The 23,112-nt window shown below is 42.8% G+C and overlaps 1 protein-coding gene across 3 annotated transcripts in view; it reads left to right on the top strand.

The window, feature by feature from the left end:
• Positions 1–17,154, top strand: part of LOC115105235 (clathrin interactor 1) — a 37,062-nt gene extending 19,908 nt beyond the window's left edge. The window contains exons 2-12 of one of the 3 annotated variants that reach the window (XM_029626999.2): positions 3,401–3,505; positions 4,911–5,007; positions 5,124–5,232; positions 8,236–8,409; positions 9,478–9,658; positions 9,821–10,067; positions 10,501–10,582; positions 11,112–11,189; positions 12,582–12,853; positions 13,017–13,182; positions 13,310–17,154. In XM_029626999.2, coding sequence (XP_029482859.1) covers positions 3,401–3,505; positions 4,911–5,007; positions 5,124–5,232; positions 8,236–8,409; positions 9,478–9,658; positions 9,821–10,067; positions 10,501–10,582; positions 11,112–11,189; positions 12,582–12,853; positions 13,017–13,182; positions 13,310–13,665 — 1,867 coding nt within the window. In that variant the 3' untranslated portion in view covers positions 13,666–17,154. The remainder of the gene's footprint in view (positions 1–3,400; positions 3,506–4,910; positions 5,008–5,123; positions 5,233–8,235; positions 8,410–9,477; positions 9,659–9,820; positions 10,068–10,500; positions 10,583–11,111; positions 11,190–12,581; positions 12,854–13,016; positions 13,183–13,309) is intronic. The other 2 variants (XM_029627000.2, XM_029627001.2) reach the window with 2 other exon arrangements.
• The last annotated feature ends 5,958 nt before the right edge of the window (positions 17,155–23,112 follow it).

Below are 23,112 nucleotides of genomic sequence, written 5' to 3' on the forward strand. Positions count from 1 at the left end.
CAAACGTTTTTTGGAACCCCAGGGTTAGCCTAATCATCCACACAGTCATGTTTGGTCCCTTCTTACTATGACTGAACAGTCCCTACAGGGATCACAATCGGAATCACCTTTGTTCACCAAGTACATTAACATACACCCAGAATTTGACCTGGTGAAATGGTGCTGACGGCAATAGACAAAATATAGGCCTAGGCGTACAATACCCATTTAATCCTGCAGTTTTCACGTGGGAATGTCCCGTGGCTATATACAATTAGGTAATGCCACGAGTGAATAATTTCATTATTGAATAGTTGATCTGCCTTGTTGTTTCAGCTAACGTGTTGTCACCTCCATTGCAAGCGGACGTTACCATGTTTACCTCGTTTTTTAAAAAGATGTAGAGCATCTCAGTGCTGTTTCCCTTCACCCTCACCTTCCATTAGTTGCATCAGGTGGGCCCCCTACTCACTCCCTCTCACTTCTGACCCGGCTGAACTGTGGCAACGGGTAAGAACGGCTGGTCCCTAGGTGTGATCTCCGTCACTAAAATAACATTGCATCACATTTTATCACTCTCACGGATCTTCCATCAGCTGATGGAATGTCATTTGGGTGTACAAAACATTAGGAACACCTGCTCTTTCCATGACAGGCTGACCAGGTGAAAGCTACGATCCTTTATTGATGTCACTTGTTAAATCCACTTCAAACATTGTAGATGAAGGGGAGGAGACATGTTAAAGGAGGATTTTTGAGGAGAGACAATTGAGACGCAGATTGCGTTTGTCAATGAGGGTAAATGGGCAAGACAAAATATTAAAATGCCTTTGAAAGGGGTATGGTGCCAGATGCACCGGTTTGAGGGTATCAAGAACTGCAACGCTACTGCGTTTTCCACACTCAACAGTTTCCTGTGTATCAAGAATGGTCCAAAGGACATCTCACCAACTTTTATAGAACTGTGGAAAGCATTGGAGTCAACATGCGCCAGTCCAATCCCTGTAGAATTATTTCGACGCCTTGTAGAGTTCATGAATGAGTTCTGTTGTCATTTGGTACATATTTCATTAACCTGAGTGGTTATGGGTGTCTATTTGAGTTGTCATAATAATCCGGTCAAGCTGCTTCTCGAATCAGGATAGATTTTGAGAACCCTTTTTCCTCATCAGTCAATTTAATTGCTGTCTTTATACCCTGGAGTGGCCCACTCTGACACTCCTTCTGACAGTTCAGAGGAGATAGTTGTGTCGAGCCCAGCTGTTTCCTGGCACTCTGACTGCTCTGCTCTGTGATTTGGCAGGTATGGTGATGGGAGTGAATTGAGACCTGACAGAAAATGGCTGATTTGTTCTATATGGTCCACACTGAGTCACATTGATCTTTATGGACATCTTGAGCCCTCCCAAGCTGCTCTCAGAACAGGCCCAGTCTGAACAGAGGAGTTAAGCCTTTGCTGGACATGACAGATCATGCTCCACAATGTACAGTTCAAGTCGGGAGTTTACATACTCTTATGTTGGAGTCATTAAACTAGTTTTTCAACCACTCCACAAATTTCTTGTTAACATATTATAGTTTTGGCAAGTCGGTTAGGACATCTACTTTGTGCATGACACAAGTCATTTTTCCAACAATTGTTTAAAGGCAGATTATTTAACTTATAATTCACTGTAACACAATTCCAGTGGGTAAGACATACACTAAGTTCACTGTGCCTTTAAACATCTTGGAATATTCCAGAAAATGATGTCATGGCTTTAGAAACTTCTGAGAAGCGAATTGACATCATTTGAGTCAATTGGAGGTGTACCTGTGGCTGTATTTCAAGGCCTACCTTCAAACTCTGTGCCTCTTTGCATCATGGGAAAATCTAAAGAAATCAGCTAAGACCTCAGAAAAAAATGTGTAGACCTCCACAAGTCTGGTTCATCCTTGTGAGCAATTTCCAAACGCCTAAAGGTACCACGTTCAACCGTACAAACAATAGTACGCAAGTATAAACACCATGGGACCACGCAGCCGTCATACTGCTCAGGAAGGAGACGTGTTCTGTCTCCTAAAGATGAGCGTACTTTGGTGCGAAAATGCAAATCAATCCCAGAACATCAGCAATGGACCTTGTGAAGATGCTGGAGGAAACGGGTACAAAAGTGTCTATATCCACAGTAAAAACGAGTCCTATATCGACATAACCTGAAAGACCTCTCAGCAAGGAAGAAGCCTCTGCTCCAAAACCGCCATAAAAAAAGCCAGACTACGGTTTGCAACTGCACACAGGGACAAAGATCGTACTTTTTTGGGAGAAATGTCCTCTGGTCTGATGAAACAAAAATAGAACTGTTTGGCCATAATGACCATCATTATGTTTGGAAGAAAAGGGGGAGGCTTGCAAGCCGAAGAACACCATCCCAACTGTGAAGCACAGGGGTGGCAGCATCATGTTGTGGGGGTGCTTTGCTTTTTTAAATTTTTTATTTTACCTTTATTTAACTAGGCAAGTCAGTTAAGAACAAATTCTTATTTTCAATGACGGCCTAGGAACAGTGGGTTAACTGCCTGTTCAGGGGCAGAACGACAGATTTGTACCTTGTCAGCTTGGGGATTCGAACTTGCAACCTTTCGGTTACTAGTCCAACGCTCTAACCACTAGGCTACCCTGCCGCCCCGCTGCAGGAGGGACTGGTGCACTTCACAAAATAGATGGTGTCATGAGGAAGGAAAATGATGTTGCTTCAATATAGCCACATCTCTAGACAATCAGTCAGGAAGTTAAAGCTTGGTCGCAAATGGGTCTTCCAAATGGACAATGACCCCAAGCATACTTCCAAAGTTGTGGCAAAATGGCTTAAGGACAACAATTTCAAGGTATTGGAGTGGCCATCACAAAGCCCTGACCTCAATCCTATAGAAGAATGTTGGGCAGAACTGAAAAAGCGCGTGCGAGCAAGGAGGCCTACAAACCTGACCCAGTTACACCAGCTCTGTCAGGAGGAATGGGCCAAAATCCACCCAAATTATTGCGGGAAGCTTGTGGAAGGCTACCTGAAAAGTTTGACACAAGTTAAACAATTTAAAGGCAATGCTACCAATGCACTAAATTAGTACATGTAAACTTCTGACCCACTGGGAATGTGATGACAGATATAAAAGCTGAAATAAATCATTCTCTCTCCTATTATTCTGACATTTCACATTCTTAAAATAAAGTGGTGATCCTAACTGACCTAAAATTGAATTTTTACTAGGATTAAATGTCAGGAACTGTGAAAAACTTTTAAATGTATTTTGCTAAGGTGTATGTAAACTTCTGATTTCAACTGTATATGATATATCCACCAGTGTCTTTCAGTGTGTGTGTGTGTGTTTTTTTATATTGATGTCATTCTTATATTAGCCTAATGTTTCATGTCTCTTGCAGCACTAATGTGGTGATGAACTACTCTGAGATCGAGTCCAAGGTGCGAGAGGCCACCAACGATGACTCCTGGGGTCCCTCTGGACAGCTCATGGGAGAGATCGCCAAGTAAGGGACAACCACTGCACAACACTGTCCTTTCACATTTACAAAAACTAGGCTGGTAGTTGTGCCTAGGATTGGGCCGTATATGTATGTTTTAGCGCCATGTTTCAAAGACCTGTATCGCAAGAATCAAGTTTTTTTTCATTTTTTTTTTTTTTCATTTGGTGTCTTTTTTGGTCTCGTATCCTTTGCTCCTTCTGTGCTGTGTGTAACTGTACCTTGCCACTCGCACAGACTCCAAGACCTTCCCCCTGCCACTCACAACAACAAAGACATGAAAGATCACTTCTTCCTCTCTGACAATAAGCAGTTTCAACTCGCTATTTGCGTTTGAGGTTTGGTCAGACATATAATCGGTTATATGGGCACCGAAACACATTGAGATATTATTTTAGTGTAATAGAAAATATCTTAACCTTTTGTAACAGTCCCCTTTTTATGTCTCAACTCCCAACTCTTTTAATAGAGCAGACCCTACCAAGACTGGAGTATCAATGAACACGATTGTGGGAAATTAATCCTCCGTTTCTGTGGCTCGCTGCGTTGCGCTGCCACGTACCACTTATAATCATCAACAGCCATAGACTGTTATGCACTAGCTGTTTAGTCTGTGTTTTATAAACATGCAATGAATATAAAAAATATGCATTGTTTTAAGGAATTTGCAATTCGTTCTCTTTCTGAGAAATAAGCGTCATCTTATCCAGGTAGGCAACATCTAAACAAAGTGAACAGGCTATGTTGTTCAAACAGTTGGAGATGGACAGGAGGGTGTATTCATTACAGTTCAACTGTTCTCTCTTGTTAGCAAGCAAAGAGATCCATGTTGTCTATACTTTAAAAATAAAGATTAGCTGGCTACTCACTAGCAGTGGGCATGTGCTTGTGAGATTGTTTTTGAGACCTGTGTTCATGTTCAATAATGCCTGCTACCATAAGTGTCATTATTAGTGGATGTGTATGGTTCTGGTTACTTGTAACATTTGTAACAAAAATGTTGTTATTTGTAACAAAAATGTCATTTTCCTAGACTGACTTGAAAGCCAGATCAGTGATTATTTCAAAAAACCAGGTAAAACTATTTTGATCAAATAATGAAATTATTAGTTGGCCTTATTGTTGAAGGCTTATAGTTAGCCATGGTATAATTTCACAAACTGCAAATTAATTTGTTTATTGCAGACTGTTTTAGAAATGCGGAGTTTTGACTTTTACATTGTACACCAAAACTTATTTAGAGAGAAGGTTTAAATTTGTATTTTTTTAAATAGAGTTGTACACCGTGAATCGCCCATAAGTTTGAAAAAGAACGATATATATACATATGAATTTTTGGGGGGCAATATCGCCAAGCCCTAGTTGTGCATTTTCCACTAATCCCATCCATATTTCTTGATCTACCTCTCAGATCCACGTTCATGTACGAGCAGTTCCCCGAGGTCATGAACATGCTGTGGACCAGAATGCTGAAAGACAACAAGAAGAACTGGAGGAGAGTTTACAAGGTGTGGAGAGTCTCTCCGTTCCGCTGCTCATGTATCATTCATACGATCATGTTGATTGCGGTGAGGAAGCCTAGTGCCGTGTTGTTTTTAACTGTGTTGCTGCTCCTCTCCCCCAGGCCTTACTACTACTTGCATACCTCATCAGGAACGGATCGGAGCGAGTTGTCACCAGTGCGAGGGAACACATCTACGACCTTCGCTCCTTGGAAAACTACCATTTTGTCGGTAAGGAAACATTTGGGGCTGGCGCACAGAACGACGAAGAAAAGTGTGAAGCCTAATCCTAGGTGTTTATTAATTCCATAACCATCCCACACTTCTCTTCTAAACCAATCAGGATGTCCTCAGTGGTGAAACTGTGGTTCTCAGATGGAAAACCCAGGAGAATTCATTAGTGTGAAGGAAGTCTCCATTGCTGGAGTACTGAAGTCAGTTCCATCATGTTCTGGTTTTAAATTGGTATATGCACATATGAAATGTGCACAAATGAACCGTATTTAAATCTTCAAGTTGAGTTTCTCTATGGATACCAACTGTACGCATTTGTGATTTGCTATGACAGAGTTAAAAGCCTTTGATGGGTTCTGTACATGTTTTGTGTGCTAGACCTAGCCTGAATAGCTCGCCTTGTGTTTTCAGTGGCACAACAACGCATGCTTTCGAGGCTAATGTCGTCACGAGAATGTGAGATACTCTGAACATGTGCATTCCAAACATGGCTTGCTGTCCCTATCAAATAGAGACCTTGTAGCTGTCTTAAGGACAGAGAGTCAGCAGGAGACATACATACAGTACCAGTCAAGTTTAGACACATTCAGTTTACTCATTCAAGAGTTTTTCTGTATTTTTACTATTTTCTACATTGTAGAATAGTAGTGACGAAATCACAACTATGAAATAACACATATGGAATCATGTAGTAACCAAAAAAGTAGATTTGAGATTCTTCATAGTAGCCTCCCTTTGCCTTGATGACAGTTTTGCACACTCTTGGCATTCTCTCAACCAACTTCATGAGGTAGTCACCTGGAATGCATTTCAATTAACAGGTGTGCCTTGTTAAAAGTTAATTTGTGGAATTTCTTTCCTTCTTGATGCGTTTGAGCCAATCAGTTGTGTTGTGACAAGGTGGGGGGAGATACAGAAGATGTCCATATTATGGCAAGAACAGCTCAAATAAGCAAAGAGAAACGACAGTCCATTATTACTTTAAGATGTGAAGATCAGTTAATAATTTAATAATAATTTCAAGAACTTTGAAAGGTTCTTCAAGTGCAGTCGCAAAAATCAAGCTCTACGATAAAACTGGCTCTCGTGAGGACCGCCACAGGAATGGAAGACCCAGAGTTGCGTCTGCTGCAGAGGATAAGTTCATTAGAGTTACCAGCCTCAGAATTGCAGCCCAAATAAATGCTTCACAGAGTTCAAGTAACAGACACATCTCAACATCAACTGTTCAGAGTACACTGCGTAAATCAGGCCTTCGTGGTCAAATTGCTGCAAAGAAACCACTACTAAAGAACACCAATAAGAAGAAGACACAGCATTCTGCAGCGATACGCCATCCCATCTGGTTTGGGCTTAGGACTATCATTTGTTTTTCAACAGGACAATGACCCAACACACCTCCAGGCTGTGTAAAGGCTATTTGACCAAGAAGGAGAGTGATGGCGTGCTGCATCAGATGACCTGGCCTCCGCAATCACCAAACCTTAATTAACCGAATTGAGATGGTTTGGGATGAGTTGGACAGCAGAGTGACGGAAAAGCAGCCAACAAGTGCTCAGCATATGTGGGAACTCCTTCAAGACTGTTGGTTGTGATGCCTTCACTATTATTCTACAATGTAGAAAATAGTTTTTAAAAAATCAGAAAAATCCTTGAATGAGTGTCAACTTTTGACTGGTACTGTACATACATGTATACATACAGTTCATACAATCTTCTGACTTTAAATGTCAGCATTCTAAAAGTAAAGCCTCTCATCAGGCAAAATCTGTCTTCACCAATAAAGCACCAGGGTTGTCTACCAGGCTCAGATACAACATGAATGTAATAATACACATTAATGAAATACCAGACATGACCGGAACCAAACATTCTAGGTTACTTGGTGATCTAAATAAATAAGACTAAATAAATATTTGTGTTATAGCTGGGAATGAATAAAGATTTACAAACTATTGACACAATTTCAGTGGCAACAAATTGGCAGGAGTCGTGCGCATCTTCGCCACAATCCCTTTTATTGTTGCTGGTTGTGAGAAACTGAGGAATGACATTGCATCAATACGTTTAATAACAAGAAATGTTTTGAAATGTTTTGGACAATAAATGTTTTGAAATGTTTTGGACAACTGTTTTGAAATGTTTTGGACAAGAAATGTTTTGGAGGGACCATTTGGTTCCAGTTGCATTTAGCAGTTAGAAGTGGCTCAGAACATTGTTTCCAGAGCTGAACTACGTACTGCAGTTTGCTTTAAACTTCATTCCAGTCTACACAAATGAACCTAGAGCCAAGCGACTGACCCTCAGAGAGACCTCTTATGTTCGTAGTTTCAGTGAGTGACTGAATGACTCGATGTACATGTGGTTAGACCAGTTACCCAGTAATGCTTATTTAGGACTCTGGGTCTATCTATAGGCTAAACAAGCCTGTCTAGAGATGCACACAGACCTTTGTTCAGATAATGTTTAGGTACGTTGAAGCCTAAATCTCATTACATTCATCAAGGTTACTGTCCCTTAAGGATAGGTAGCCATAAATGTGGGTTCTCTTTCTAGAAGTTCAGTTTATCTTGAGAAATTCACAACTCTGGTTGCCTCTGTATTTTAATCATTGGATATTGTGTTTATGTGCTACACATAATCCAATAACAAATGTATTTGGGTGATGGCATCCATTTAAATATTTAAATAGGGAGGCCAACATATTTACAGTAGGGCTATTTAAAGTTGTGCTAATCTTTTTTCATGCTTCCCTCTCAAGAATTAGCATTTGGTGCATGGCATTAGTACAGCTAGGTTATGTTACATAAAGTCCTCGCTAAGGCAAATACTGTCCCCAGGACAGGCCTGTTGTGGCAGTGAAGCAATGGTGCCTGGGATGTTGGCACGAATGTGTGAAGCCAAAAGTGGAAGATAAAAATGTACTTTTTAATTTGGTGAATGCTTGTATACTAAGGTTCCTATCCTGTTGTGTTTTGTGTTTCCCCTTACCGTCGCCAGATGAGAGTGGGAAGGACCAGGGCATCAACGTGCGTCAGAAGGTGAAGGAGATGGTGGAGTTTGTCCAGGATGACGACCGGCTCCGGGAGGAGAGGAAGAAAGCCAAGAAGAACAAGGACAAGTACATCGGCGTGTCCTCAGACAGCACTGGAGGAGGATTCGGCAAGACCAGCCGTAAGTTTCACCACGCGGGGGAGAGGGCACGTAATCTGTGATGCTCTGCTAACGGTGTGGAAGAGAATTTGGTATTGTCGTTCAGCTCCGTGCTCTCACAAAATGAGATGGGGGAAATAGACGTTATGCTGTTGCAACGTTGGTTAGGGTACGTTCCCCTCAGTCAGCGGGGGCATTTTCCCTGTAAACAGACATACAAGGTTCAAGTAAGTAAGTAAACACACTGACTGATTTACCTGGAGTCGCTCTCTGCAGGCCTCAGTCTGTCAGTCTACAGACTCGGAAGGCTTCCAGAATATCACACCTCATTCCCCTCCTCTATTCCCCACAGACCTCTCCCTCTCTCTCGTCTCACTCCTCCTCCACCTCCTCACTGATCTTTTGATTAGAGCTGTTTTCACTCCGGGGCCAATCACGTCTTATCTCCTCTCACATCTTCATCTGTGTGATTTCTGATCATGTTTGTATGAGAGAAACCTCACCATTCATGTAACGGAATAGATCTTCCACAAATCCTTTTTTTTTTTTTGATTTGTTGCTTTCTGATCTGCTATTCTGATATCTAATCAAGGGGGCTGGCGGGTCCCTTGCCATTTCATTAGGATTGGGTTGGAGACAACTCACTAGAGTTTGCACTTTATTTCCATGCGCCGTTCATTGATTCCTCCCTTTGATTCCCGATATCTTTGATTTGCTGCTGTGATTTCCCACTTCATTAGTCAAACCATTTGTCAATTAGTGATGTGGTAGGGAAGGGATTTATTTTTGTCACACAGGATCAAAATACCACAGCGATGGGAGACATTCATCTAGGATGCTCGCTCTGTTTCAGCAGACATACTGTAGCTGTGCAATGTTTGTGTTGGCAATGGGGCCCATTTTCAATGCGCGATAAACAGTTGTCTGTTGCAAATCATAATTTGGCATTCCAGATAGATGCAGAGCATTTCCACAATGCCTCTCGTGTTAGTGAAGTGAGGCTCACTCGGCATAGCTACAACACATGTTAATGGTACCAAAACCCATTTTTCTGCACGTGTCAACCCGTTTCGCCCCTCTGCCCCTCAGCGGGAGAAATGTTTGACTCGGAGCCCAAAGGGAAGTGGGATGAGGACTGGGACAAGAGCAAAGGAGCCTTCCCCTTCAGCGAGAAGCTGGGAGAGATCAGCGACAAGATCGGCAGCACCATCGACGACACCATTAACAAGTTCCGCAAGAAGGAGAGGGATGACTCGCCTGACAGAATCAGGTACCGCCGAGTGTATTTAAGTACAACGGCCAAAATGCTTATTAAGTTAATACAAATCTGCTTAATGACGGATCATTTCTTCTTGAAAGACACGTACAAGATCATCTTCACTCCTTTTAATGTGTTTGTATTTTGGGGGGGGGCTTTTCTTTCTCCCCCCAGTGATAACGAGGAGGACAGGGTATCGCGGAACGGCCGGCCGTTGTCGGGGTCAGGGAGTCTGTCGGGGGTGGAGTTCAAAGACGAGGAGGAGACTGTTACCACCAAGAGCATCCAGATCACCCAGGCAACAGAGACCACCACCACCACCACACGCAAACGGGGCGGCGTCCCGTCCAAAACCGTGGACCTGGGGGCCGCCGCACACTACACAGGGGACAGGAGCAGTCTGGACGCAGACGACGCAAAGGTACCACTGCCCTCGTGTACCACTCTGACCACTGACCTAGATCGCTGCTGTACGTCAGTGTAGGCCTAAAGCAGGGATGGACTCCATGCAGCACCTGCTTTTGAAGCCTATAGAGAACACTGTTGAATTGTCTGCAGCATCTATTTTCATCAGTGTGTTTTTATTGAGACTGAAGCACAAGATGGTGATCATTTCCTGTGGGACAGAAGGCAAGCCGTGTTGTGTCTCTTCTGACTGTCTAATGAGATGATAGAAGTGGATGGCAGCAGGAATAGTGAACAGCAGAAGCTCCTGGGCTGCCTATTCCTGACTGTTTCTAGACTAATGCTGCCCTCTTGTGGCAGCTTTAGGAAGCGTAGCCCCCCGTTTTATTCCAACTCCATTTAAAAGTGAACAACTTGTGTAAGAGCCATTCTATTTCTCTCCTCTTCAGACGTCGGTCAGCCAGACTTCAAGCAGTGGCCTTGCAGACCTTCTGATGGTGGACTCTGGGTCCATTCAGGCGGCACCCGCAGGTAAGACCCATCACTTATCTAATGAGTCACAGTGGTATAGACAATGGGAAGAGCTTGGTATTCAAAGTGATGGCACTCTAAAGCAAGATGGCTCAAAGCCATCGATGTATAGAATTGCCCTGAACCGCTCCTCCAGAATCGTCTGTGAGTAGTAGAGCAGGGGAGGGCAGGAGGCGGGCAGGCCTAAGAGGCCCAGATGTCAGGCAGCTTAGCTAGAGGAGAGAAGTGTGGTAGTAGAGTATGACCAGCTGTCTGAGGCTGAGCCAGTCTCTGGTGGGAAGGGAGTGCTGCATGCACGCACACACACACACACACACACACACACACACACACACACAGATGCTGCTGTCCCTGTTCATCGTGTCCTTGCCGCCTACAACCAAACAGCTGGGGCCTGTCTCTCACACTCAGTCATACACTCTGGTAGGGACAAAGATGAAGACATCTTCATCACCTCCACTGTCACACTCTGTTCTCACTCTTTCACTGTGTGTGTGTGTGTGGGCGTGTGCATGCGCGCGCCATCCAGGTGGAAGTTCAGACCTCATCGGTGGCTTTGCTGACTTCTCCTCCCCAGCTGCCTCAGCCAGTCTCCCTTCATCAGCCGGTATGTCTCACCGCTTTCTCGCTCCATTGTCTGAACAGTATCCTCTTTCTGTATCACAGCCCCGACCATTAATCTTAGGCAGGCCGATCCCTCTTCCCAATGACCTCGTAGTCAGGTTAAGTCCAGCAGAAATGTTTTCATAAACCTAGGAGCAGAAGAGGTGAATACCTTAGTACAGAAGCACCCACGACAGAGATATTAGGAGGATCCAGAGGCCCCCCCTCCCGTTCCTGCTGAGGGGTTTGTGGTTGCGTCCCACGTGTTGTTCTGTCCTGTGGAAGTGAAGGTCTTGAAATATTGATGAGTCACTACCTCCTGAGCCTTATGAGGACAGACACCTGTCAGCTCCCATTTGACACAGCTTACCTCCCCCATCCTCCTCCCTCTGCTCTGGATGGATGGATGGATGGATAAAAAGAGAGCGGGATACAGGGAAGACGAGAGGGCCCCAGCAGCAAGTCTTTGGCAGTTTATCTGCTATCTAGATTGGATTTACACTGGACAAAACTCTTCCCATGACGTAGACATCGGTGAATCCAGGTGAAAGCTATGATCCCTTATTGATGTGACTTGTTAAATCCACTTCAATCAGTGTAGATGAAGGGGAGGAGACCTGTTAAAGAAGGATTTTTAAGCCTTGAGACATGGGTTGTGTATGTGTGCCATTCAGAGGGTATCAAGAACTGCAACGCTGCAGGGTTTTTCACACTCAACACTTTCCTGTGTGTATCAAGAATGGTCCACCACCCAAAGGACATCAGCCAACTTGACAACTTTTAGAGTCCATACCCTGACGAATTGAGGCTGTTCTGAGGGCAGAAGGGGGTGCAACTCAATATTAGGAAGGTGTTCCTAATGTTTTGTACACTCTGTGTATACTAATTAGTCATTGTCAGAGTCCTCCCTGGATTTGTGTGTGTGTGCGCGCGTGTGCCTGCTCAAGCAGTACCCTCTGGGCCAGGTGTGTGTGGTGTGTGTTCCCATGCAGTACCCTCTGGCCCTAGTGTTAGCACACACTCTGTCCTGTGTCAGGTCCCATCAGCACTGGGCTGTGTGTGCTGGTACTCCCCTCGGGGCGATATCTGTTACCTTCATTGTTCACCCGCCCTGCCTGACAGGGTGCACATCGCCCTTTCAGAAGAAATGGGACATGTATGCCTTATTCATTTCTCTTCAAGTTGACTTGGAAAAACAAAATTGAACACTGTATAATAAAATCTTTACTTATTTGGAAAAAAGATTTTAAGATAAGCACATCAACTCATTAATTTATTTCAAAGAAAAAACACGTTGTTTTATTTAGAGTTGTTGGTATTAGGCTGGTTAGAGATTCATAGATATGAATCTGGTGAATTCTTTCATTTTCTAAATGATTCTCTATTCTTTCCGTAGGGCCAGGGTCCAATGGGAACGGTGAGTTTGGGGACTGGAATGCGTTCTCCAGTCCTCCGGCCACCACCACTCCCTCTCAGCCAATCACAGACCTGTTTGGTAGCATCCAGCCTCCCCCAGCCTCGGCACCCACCCCGCCATCAGCTGAGCTCTTTGACCTAATGGGCTCCAATCGCACCTCCCTCAGCGCCTCCCAAAGCATGACCTTCTCAATGTGTGGTAGCCAGAGTGTGGGCGCCGCCAACACCGGCCTGCCCATCTCCAGATCACAGGTATGGGTGGCTCACAGGCCTCCAACTCACTACACCAGTCATTGTTACAGATGGAGGAGCCTCATTATCACTGAAGATGTCTACGTTGTGAATACAAAAAAGGATGTATGTTGTGTGGTTGTAGGATAGACGAATGTCTTGTCTCTTCTTTGGCTCGTTGTAGAACTTTGGGCCGATGCAGGGGGGCTTATTGCCGCAGCACATGGGACTCCAGAAGCCCTCCCTCCCCCCCACATGGTCGGACCCCAGTGTCAACATCAGCCTGGACTTCCTGTCTCCTGGTATGCAGTCGGCCAACTGTAAGCCAAGCCTCAATATGCTACAGCAAGGTCTGTTATTAACTCAAGCTCTCAACGTTTCTCTTTGTTGGGTGTCAACTCACTTGTAATGTGAATATCTGTGTGTCAGTGCAGGGAGATTGAAATGACAGTAATAGCACCTAATTTTTCATTTCAGATCCCCTGCTTCCAGGGGTCCAGTCACCCATCAACCTGGCTCAGAGTTTTGGAGGCCTGAATATGAACATCCAGCCTACAGCCACACCCATCAGACCGCCGACCAACCCCATGATGCCCGCCAGGGCCATAGGCCTGGGCATGCCTCCCACCATGGCAACGGGTACCATGGGAATGGGAGGAATGCCTGTCAATCAGGGAATCATGGGAATGAACCTGGGCGTGGCCCCCTCAGGCATGGGCCTGCAAGGCACCCTGGGTATGCCAGGAATGGGCATGGGGCAGCCCATGGTCAACACTGCCATGGTGCAACCCAAACAAGATGCCTTCGCAAACTTCGTCAACTTCGGGAAATGAGAGCACTGAAGGATTTGTGTTGAAGAGTATGTCAGAATACACCATTTTGAAGGAAAAGCTCATACTTGAAAAATATCTGATGGTGTTGCCCTTCAATCCCTACTTTTGAAATATACAGGTAACTGCCAAAATATTGGAAACACTTATAGTAAATATTGAAAGCAGGTGTAGTTCCTGATTTAATTAAGCAATTAACATCCCATCATGCTTAGGGTCATGTATACAAATGTTGAGCAAGCCATTATTTTGGCTACCATGGCTATGCACCCATAGTATGACAATAGCCTCATCCACAGGGCATGAGTGGTGTGATGTGAACTATATGCCATAGCCGAGTCACCAGATCTCAACCCAATGTAACACTTATGAGAGATTCTGGAGCAGTGCCTGAGACTGTTTTCCACCTCCATCAACAAAATACCAAATGATGGAATTTCTTGTGTAAGAATGGTGTCACATCCCTCCAATAGTGGTCCAGACACCTGTACAATCTATGCCAAGGTGCATTTAAGCTGTTCTGGCTCTTAGTGGCCCAATGCCCTATTAAGACACTTTATTAAGGTGTTTCCTTTATTTTGCCAGTTACCTACGTCTACTGAACACAAATATAAATGCAACATGCAACCATTTAATTGATTTTACTGAGTTATAGTTCATATGAGGAATTTATATAAATTCATTAGGCCCTGGCTCACACATGACTGGAAATAATATGTTGGTCACAAATACCTCACAATGTGCCTCAGGGTCTTGTCACGGTATTTTCAAATTGTCATCCATAAAATGCAGTTGTGCTTGTTGTCCGTAGTTTATGCCTGCCCGTACCATAACCCCACCGCCACCATGGGGCACTCTGATCACAACGTTGACATCTGCAAACCGCTCGCCCACACAACGCCATACATGTGGTCTGCGGTTGTGAGGCCGGTATGGACATACTACCAAATGATCTAAAACGATGTTGCAGGTCGGCTTATGGTAGCGAAATTAACATTACATTCTCTGGCAACAGCTCTGGTAGACATTCCTGCAGTCAGCAGGCCAATTTGCACTTTCCCTCAAAACTTGAGACATCTGTGGCATTATGTTGTGTGACAAAACTGCACATTATAGAGTGGCCTTTTATTGTCCCCAGCACAAGGTGCACCTGTGTAATGATCATTCTGTTTAATCAGCTTCTTGATATGCCACACCTGTCAGGTGGATGGATTATCTTGGCAAAGGAGAAATGCTCACTAACAGGGATGTAAACAAATTTGTGCACACAATTCAGATAAATACGTTTTTTGTGCGTATCGAACATTTATAGGATCTTTAATTTCAGTTCATGAAACACGGGACCAACACTTTACATGTTGCATTTATATTTTTGTTCAGTGTATGTACTATATAAATCAAGAGTTTGAATTTGTTTTGGGGGTAGGGGAGGGGGCTGTGGCTTATCTAATGTGAGATTTTGTAAATGGTTGAAGGCATATACAGTATACTTTTGAAAGAAGGAGAAAGGTGTCTCTCCTACACCAGATAAAAACATGGTAGGCGTGTTACTTTGTCCCTTTTCTACTTTCATGTTGTCATCTCTCTGTTTCCAACCTGTCATCAGAATGTTCAGGAATTACCTCACATTTACCATAATTCATTGACCATATGTAAATATATTTTCGGTGTGCAAAAAAATACATTTTTGCGTTATTGATGACGTCTTGGACCGTATGACGTGGAGAGCAAGCCTAAAGGACAAAGAAGTACCCCAAGTCCTTAAATTCTTAATTTTTTTGTTGTGTTTTGAAGTCCAAATACATTTGAATATCTGAAACCTACAGTCTGTTACTGGTGCATGTTTTAAGCTGAGCTTTCAATGCCCTCGGTTCTATTGCCTGTTCTACCATCTTAAGAGGTTAACCATCAGAATCGGCGTTAAGCAAAGCTGTTAACCAGAAGCACCAGCTTCTGCTGTTGTGTCCCAAATGGCACCCTGTTCCCAACACACTGAATGTACAAGACCCCCCCCCTTTTGCCCACAGAACAGCCTCAATTCATTGGGACTCTACAATGTGTCAAAAGTGTTCCACGGGGATGCTGGCCCATATTGACTCCAATGCTTTCCACAGTTGTGTCAGGTTGGCTGGATGTCCTTTGGTTGGTGAACCATTCTTGATACACACGGGAAAATGTTGAGCGTGAAAAACCCAGCAGCTTTGCAGCTCTTGACACTCAAACCAGTGTGCCTGGCACCTACTACCAATATTTTCTTGCCCATTCATCCTCTGAATGGCACACATACACAATCCATGTCTCAATTGTCTTAAAAATCCTTCTTTAACCGGTCTCCGCCCCTTCATCTACACTGATTGATTTGACATGGATTTAACAAGTGTCATCAATAAGGGATCGTAGCTTTCACCTGGTCAGTCTGTCATGGATAGAGCAGGTGTCCTTAATGTTTCATGTTTTGTACACTCAGTGTCTAGTGCACTATAAAGGGATCCGAGTGCCATTTGGGATTCATATGCTTTTCCATCCCAATGTGATCATGTACAGTGGCATTGGTAGTGTTACCCAGACAGAGGCTATCCTCTCCTTCCTGCTATATGGTGCCTCACAGTGAAACCCATGCCTTGTCTGTCATGAGTATGGTCACAGAGGCTGACACAAGAATAAATCACTATTTGATTGAGATCCTTGATCGTTCGAGTCCTTTTAAGTATATTCATGGATATTAAGCCCATATATGCCACAGCTTGGTATGAAGTGTGTGTTGTGAGGTCATTGTGGGGAGGTGTATGAATGTGTGGCCATCTGGAGTGGCCTGTCAGGCCTGGTGGTGATGGGGAACAAGGGTTTAATGGGACTGTGGAGAAGGGAGGGTACTATTGACTTTGATGAGTGAAACTGTCTGCATCCCTGCCTAGCACTCTTAACGGGAGAGTGGGGACAGACCGAGAGAGAGATAAGGCCTGGGCTGAGTCCCTCTGACCTGCCCAGTGGTACCCCTCATCACTCTCCCTTCCACTGAAGGCTGAAAGCAGTGTTTCTTGCATCTCTCTCCCAAATGTGAAGGTTATTTCAAAGGGTGTGTGTGTGTGTGTGTGTGTGTGTGTGTGTGTGTGAGATTTCTCCATTTGCTGCTGTGCACACAGACGTAAAAGAACACACCTTTCTGTCATACTCCGAGGCATTGTTTCAAATGACCAAATGTTTATTTTATTACTCAAGATTATTCCATAGTGTTTGTATAATATTACATATTCAAATATGAAACTGACTGTAATATGTTAATTTACATCATGTTGAATGAATGGGAGAGTTACTAAAACCATTATTAGTTTATGCAAATATGAAAAATAGAAGGATAAAACGGCTCTTTCATAAGCTAGTTTCTTTACTTTTCAGTACATATTGTTTTGATTGTACTAAACAATATTGTTATGTATTTCAATAAACTCTTCATTAAATCATGATTAAAATGCCATTTATTTATCACGCAAAGCTTCTATTTTGTTATCTTAATTTTTTGTTGTTGCTTAGTGATACTCCTTGACAAACCAAATGACAACATAAACAGTCACTTTGCTTGTATAGTATTATTTTCACTGAATATTCCTTAGCTAAACCAGAGCGTGAAGGAGGGGATAGCTAAACCAGAGCGTGAAGGAGGGGATAGCTAAACCAGAGAGTGAAGGAGGGGATAGCTAAACCAGAGCGTGAAGGAGGGGATAGCTAAACCAGAGAGTGAAGGAGGGGATAGCTAAACCAGAGAGTGAAGGAGGGGATAGCTAAACCAGAGCGTGAAGGAGGGGATAGCTAAACCAGAGCGTGAAGGAGGGGATAGCTAAACCAGAGCGTGAAGGAGGGGATAGCTAAACCAGAGCGTGAAGGAGGGGATAGCTAAACCAGAGCGTGAAGGAGGGGATAGCTAAACCAGAGAGTGAAGGAGGGGATAGCTAAACCAGAGCGTGAAGGAGGGGATAGCTAAACCAGAGAGTGAAGGAGGGGATAGCTGAACCAGAGCGTGAAGGAGGGGAAAGCTGAACCAGAGAGTGAAGGGGGGATAGCTGAACCAGAGAGTGAAGGAGGGGATAGCTGAACCAGAGAGTGAAGGAGGGGATAGCTGAACCAGAGAAGGAAGGAGGGGATAGCTAAACCAGAGAAGGAAGGAGGGGATAGCTAAACCAGAGTGAAGGAGGGGATAGCTAAACCAGAGAGTGAAGGAGGGGATAGCTGAGCCAGAGAAGGAAGGAGGGGATAGCTGAACCAGAGAAGGAAGGAGGGGATAGCTGAACCAGAGAGTGAAGGAGGGGATAGCTAAACCAGAGAGTGAAGGAGGGGATAGCTGAACCAGAGAGGGAAGAAGGGGATAGTGGGACATTAAAGTGATTCATAAGTAACACGATGGGTATAATTAAAGCATGTACAGTGCTTCAGAAAGAGTTCACACCTTACACATTTTGTTGTTATAGCCTGAATTTAAAATGGATTAAATTGAGATTTTGTGACGATGGACTACACAAAATACCCAGTAATGTTAAAGTAGAATTATGTTTTTAGACATTTTTGCAAATTTAAATAAAATTTCAAAATTTAAATGTCTTGAGCCAATGCGTATTCAACTCCCTTGTTATGGCAAGCCTAAATAAGTTCAGGAGCAAAACTTTGTTTAGCAAGTCCAGTTTGTATGTGACCAATATAATTGGATTTGATAAGTTGTATGGACTCAATAATAGTGTTTCACATGATTTGTATCCCACACATACAATTCTTTGTAAGATCCCTCAGTCGCGCAGTGATTTTCAAACACCGATTCAAATCAAATTTTATTGGTCACATACACATGGTTAGCAGATGTTAATGCGAATGTAGCAAAATGCTTGTGCTTCTAGTTCTGGCAGTGCAGTAACATCTAACAAGTAATCTAACAATTCAACCACAAAGATCAGGAAGGTTTTTCTATGCCTCGCAAAGAAGGGCTCCTATTGGTCGATGGGTAAACATTTTAAAACCAGACATTGAATATCCCTTTGAGCATGATGAAGTTACTCATTACACTTTGAATGGTGTATCAATACACCCAGTCACAACAAAGATACAGGCGTTCTTCATAACTTGGTTGCTGGAGAGGAAGGAAGCCATTCAGGGATTTCACCATGACGCCAATGGTGACTTTAAAACAGTTACTGAGTTTATCCTGTTTGCAAAGTATCCTGTTTGCAATAACTCACTAAAGTACAAATGCAAAAGATGTGGAAAGAAATTAACTTTTTGTCCTGAATGCAAACTTTATGTTTGGGGCTAATCCAACATATCACTGAGTACCACTCTTCATATTTTCAAGCATGGTGGTGGCTGCATCATGTTATGTGTATGCTTATCATCGGCAAGGACAAGGGAGTTTTTTTAGCATAAAAATGAATTAAATAGAGCTAACCACAGGCAAAATCCTAGAGGAAAACCTGGTTCATTCTGCTTTCCAACAGACACTGGGAGACAAATTCACCTTTCAGCAAGACAATATCCTATAACACAAGGACAGGTATACAATGGAGTTGCTTACCAAGACGACGTTGAATGTTCCTGATTGGCCTAGTTACAGTTTTGACTTAAATCGACTTGAAAATCTATAGCAAGACTTGAAAATGGCTGTCTAGCAAGGATAAACAACCAACGTGACAGACCTTGAATAATTATTTTAAGAATAATGTGCTAATATTGTACAATCCAGGTGTGTGCAAAGCTCTTAGATACTACTTACCTAGAAAGTCTAGCAGCTGTAATCGCTACCAAAGGTGATTCTAACATGTATTGATTGACTCAGGGGTGTGACTACTTATGTAAATGCAACATTTCTGTATTTAATTTTTAATACAGTACAGTCCTGGCCAAAAGTTTGGAAAATAACACAAATATTAATTTTCACAAAGTCTGCTGCCTCAGTTTGTATGATGGCAATTTGCACATACTCCAGAATGTTTATGTAGAGTGATCAGATGAATTGTAATTAATTGCAATGCAAATGAACTGAATCCCCAAAAACATTTCCACTGCATTTCAGCCCTGCCACAAAAGGACCAGCTGACATCATGTCAGTAATTCTCTCATTAACACAGGTGTGAGTATTGACAAGGACAAGGTTGGAGATCACTCTGTCATGCTGATTGAGTTTGAATAACAGACTGGAAGCTTCAAAAGGAGGATGGTGCTTGAAATCATTGTTCTTCTGTCAATCATGGTTACCTGCAAGGAAACACGTGCCGTCATCATTGCTTTGCGCAAAAAGGGCTTCACAGGCAAGGATATTGCTGCCAGTAAGATTGCACCTAAATCAACCATTTATCAGATCATCAAGAACTTCAAGGAGAGCGGTTCAATTGTTGTGAAGAAGGCTTCAGGGCGCCCAAGAAAGTCCAGCAAGCGCCAGGACCATCTCCTAAAGTTGATTCAGCTGCAGGATCGGGGCACAACCAGTACAGAACTTGCTCAGGAATGGCAGCAGGCAGGTGTGAGTGCATCTGCACACACAGTGAGGCAAAGACTTTTGAGGATGACCTGGTGTCAAGAAGGGCAACAAAGAAGCCACTTCTCTCCAGGAAAAACATCAGGGACAGACTGATATTCTGCAAAAGGGATTGGACTACAGGGATTGGACTGCTGAGGACTGGGGTAAAGTCATTTTCTCTGATGAATCCCCTTTCCGATTGTTTGGGGCATCTGGAAAAAAGCTTGTCCGGAGAAGACAAGGTGAGCGCTACCATCAGTCCTGTGTCTTGCCAACAGTAAAGCATCCTGAGACCATTCATGTGTGGGGTTGCTTCTCAGCCAAGGCAGTGGGCTCACTCACAATTTTGCCAAAGAACACAGCCATTAATAAAGAATGGTACCAACACATCCTCCGAGAGCAACTTCTCCCAACCATCCAGGAACAGTTTGGTGATGAACAATGATTTTTCCAGCATGATGGAGCACCTTGCCATAAGGCAAAAGTGATAACTAACTGGTTCAGGGAAAAAAACATCAATATTTTGGGTCCATGGCCAGGAAACTCCCGAGACCTTAATCTCATTGAGAACTTGTGGTCAATCTTCAAGAGGCGGGTGTACAAACAAAAATCCACAAATTCTGACAAACTCCAAGCATTGATTATGCAAGAATGGGCTGCCATCAGTCAGGATGTGGCCCAGAAGTTAATTGACAGCATGCCAAGGCGGATTGCAGAGTTCTTGAAAAAGAAGGGTCAACACTAAAAATATTGACTCTTTGCATCACCTTCATGTAATTGTCAATAAACGCCTTTGACACGTATGAAATGCTTGTAATTATACTTCAGTATTCCATAGTAACACCTGACAAAAATATCTAAAGACACTGAGACAGCAACCTTTGTGAAAATTAATATTTGTTTCATTCTCAAAACTTTTGGCCACAACTGTACATTTGCAACATTTTCTAAAAGCATGTTTTCACTTTGTTATTATGGGGTATTGTGTGTAGATGGGTGAATTATTAATTTTAAATCCAGTTTGAATTCAGGTTGTACCACAAAATGTGGAATAAATCAAGGAGTTTCAATACTTTCTGAAGGCAGTGTATGTTGGTTTCTCAGTCATTTTGATTGGTTTCTTAGTAATTTCAAAGGTCCTGGCACCTTTGTCTAGAGCGCTGAAAGATGTCAGTGATACCAGTTTACACAACCTGGTCTCAGAGAATTTTGTATTATTCTGTAGTTAATCCGAGACACTTCATTTACTCTGATATGTTACGTTTCGTATGGTATATATTAATTTGTAGATGTCCATCATCCATTTCCTAAGGTATGCTACGAATTACAGTTCGTATGATACAGTATGTTACCAATAGCAATTCATATAATATGTTACGAAATCACAAAACGTACAATATGTTACAACTTTGTTGTGGCTAACATTGGTTAGGTGGTTAATATTAGCTAGCTGGCTAACGTTAGCTGGGAGAGGGTTAAGGTTATGAGTTAGGTTAACTCTTAGGGGAAGTGTTAGATAACATGCTAAGTAGTTGCAAAATAGTTCAAAAGTAGTAAGTAGTTGCAAGGCGTTAATTAGCTAAAAAGTTGTCCATGTTGCGATTCAAACTAGAGTTTTTAATTCCGGTGCTGTAGCAGCCAAGGTAATAATGGCTGAAGTAGTATTTTATGTGTTTCTGCTGTTCCCCAAATTGTTTTTAAAAGTTTTTTAATTGTGTAGAAATGCAGTAAATGAGCTTCAATTTTGTTAAAGTAAAAAATATTAATTTACATTAAGGCTAAATACATTTTTATGAAAAATATGTATTTCTTGGTGTGCCAGTTAAAGGGTTAAACAAGGTCACTGAAGTATAATTGCCACCTAATTTGGACAGATCTTATTCGTTTTCATTATCGTACTACTTGAAATAACATATCTTATCTCTCAAACAACAAAGTAGAAGAGAGTGACTTTGCTGTGGGCACTGGGAAGAGGAGGCTGGGGCCTTACCTGAACATGAGTGCCCATAGAAGTTGTTAGAAAAGAGGCTTTCACAAGAGGAAGGGGGACTTTGCACAGTTGGAGCACCTTTGCAGATGTTTGTCTTGAAAATAAATCTCCAAGCCTGTTGTGTGTTTAAGGACATGACCGTATTCTAATGAGCCCTGCTCTGCTCTGTGGAGCTCTTGAAGTGTGTCAGTGAAGCTGGGGAACAGATGTCCCCTGGGACTCATCTACAGCTTCCCCCCTGAGCCGCCAGCAACACAAGGAAGGGGCTCCACTTTCTTCTCCATGGTGGGCAATTCTATTGTATACAGCCATCAAATATTATTGCACGTGTGCATCCTTTCACCTTTTTGAATTGCAGACAGTATTTTGTATAATTACAGACAGATAAGGCCTGATCTTGCAAGGTTGCCATCGAAACACAACTCATTGTCAGATTTGAAACCATGCAGCCCAGTTTGATACCGGGGTCGTTCCACAAAATGAGTGCCTTTTGTGTCCCTTTGATATTTTAAGTAGAACTTGTGCACTAATATTGCATTTTAAAAGCATGTTACATTCAGTTAAGTGCCCTTTAATACAAACAACAGGGAGAATTCAATAAATCAGATTTCTTATATGAATAAAGACTTGCTAATGTGCCAAAACTCTGCCCTCTGTGACTTAAATGTAAAATGTAACCAAGTTCTCACCATAAATGTAAAGCCCTATTTATGTTGTTGCTTCGACAAAGTCATTTCTTAAACTTATTCTTTATTTCATGTGATTAGTGATTCATTTACGTCTGTCCCTCATTTTAAGGTCAACCCTGTTATGTGAACTGAACTCTCATTTTAGTACGGTGAAAACATTCCTTTTGAAATATTTTTTTCCAAAGAAATATTGAACATCTAATAGTGAAATCATATTGTTAAAAGGTGAGCTGGTTCGACCCTTTTTGGCAATTTTCTGGTGTTTTGTGGTGGAA

The sequence above is a fragment of the Oncorhynchus nerka genome, linkage group LG22 (assembly GCF_034236695.1).
Source record: "Oncorhynchus nerka isolate Pitt River linkage group LG22, Oner_Uvic_2.0, whole genome shotgun sequence".
In the NCBI taxonomy this organism is placed as follows: Eukaryota; Metazoa; Chordata; class Actinopteri; order Salmoniformes; family Salmonidae; genus Oncorhynchus; species Oncorhynchus nerka.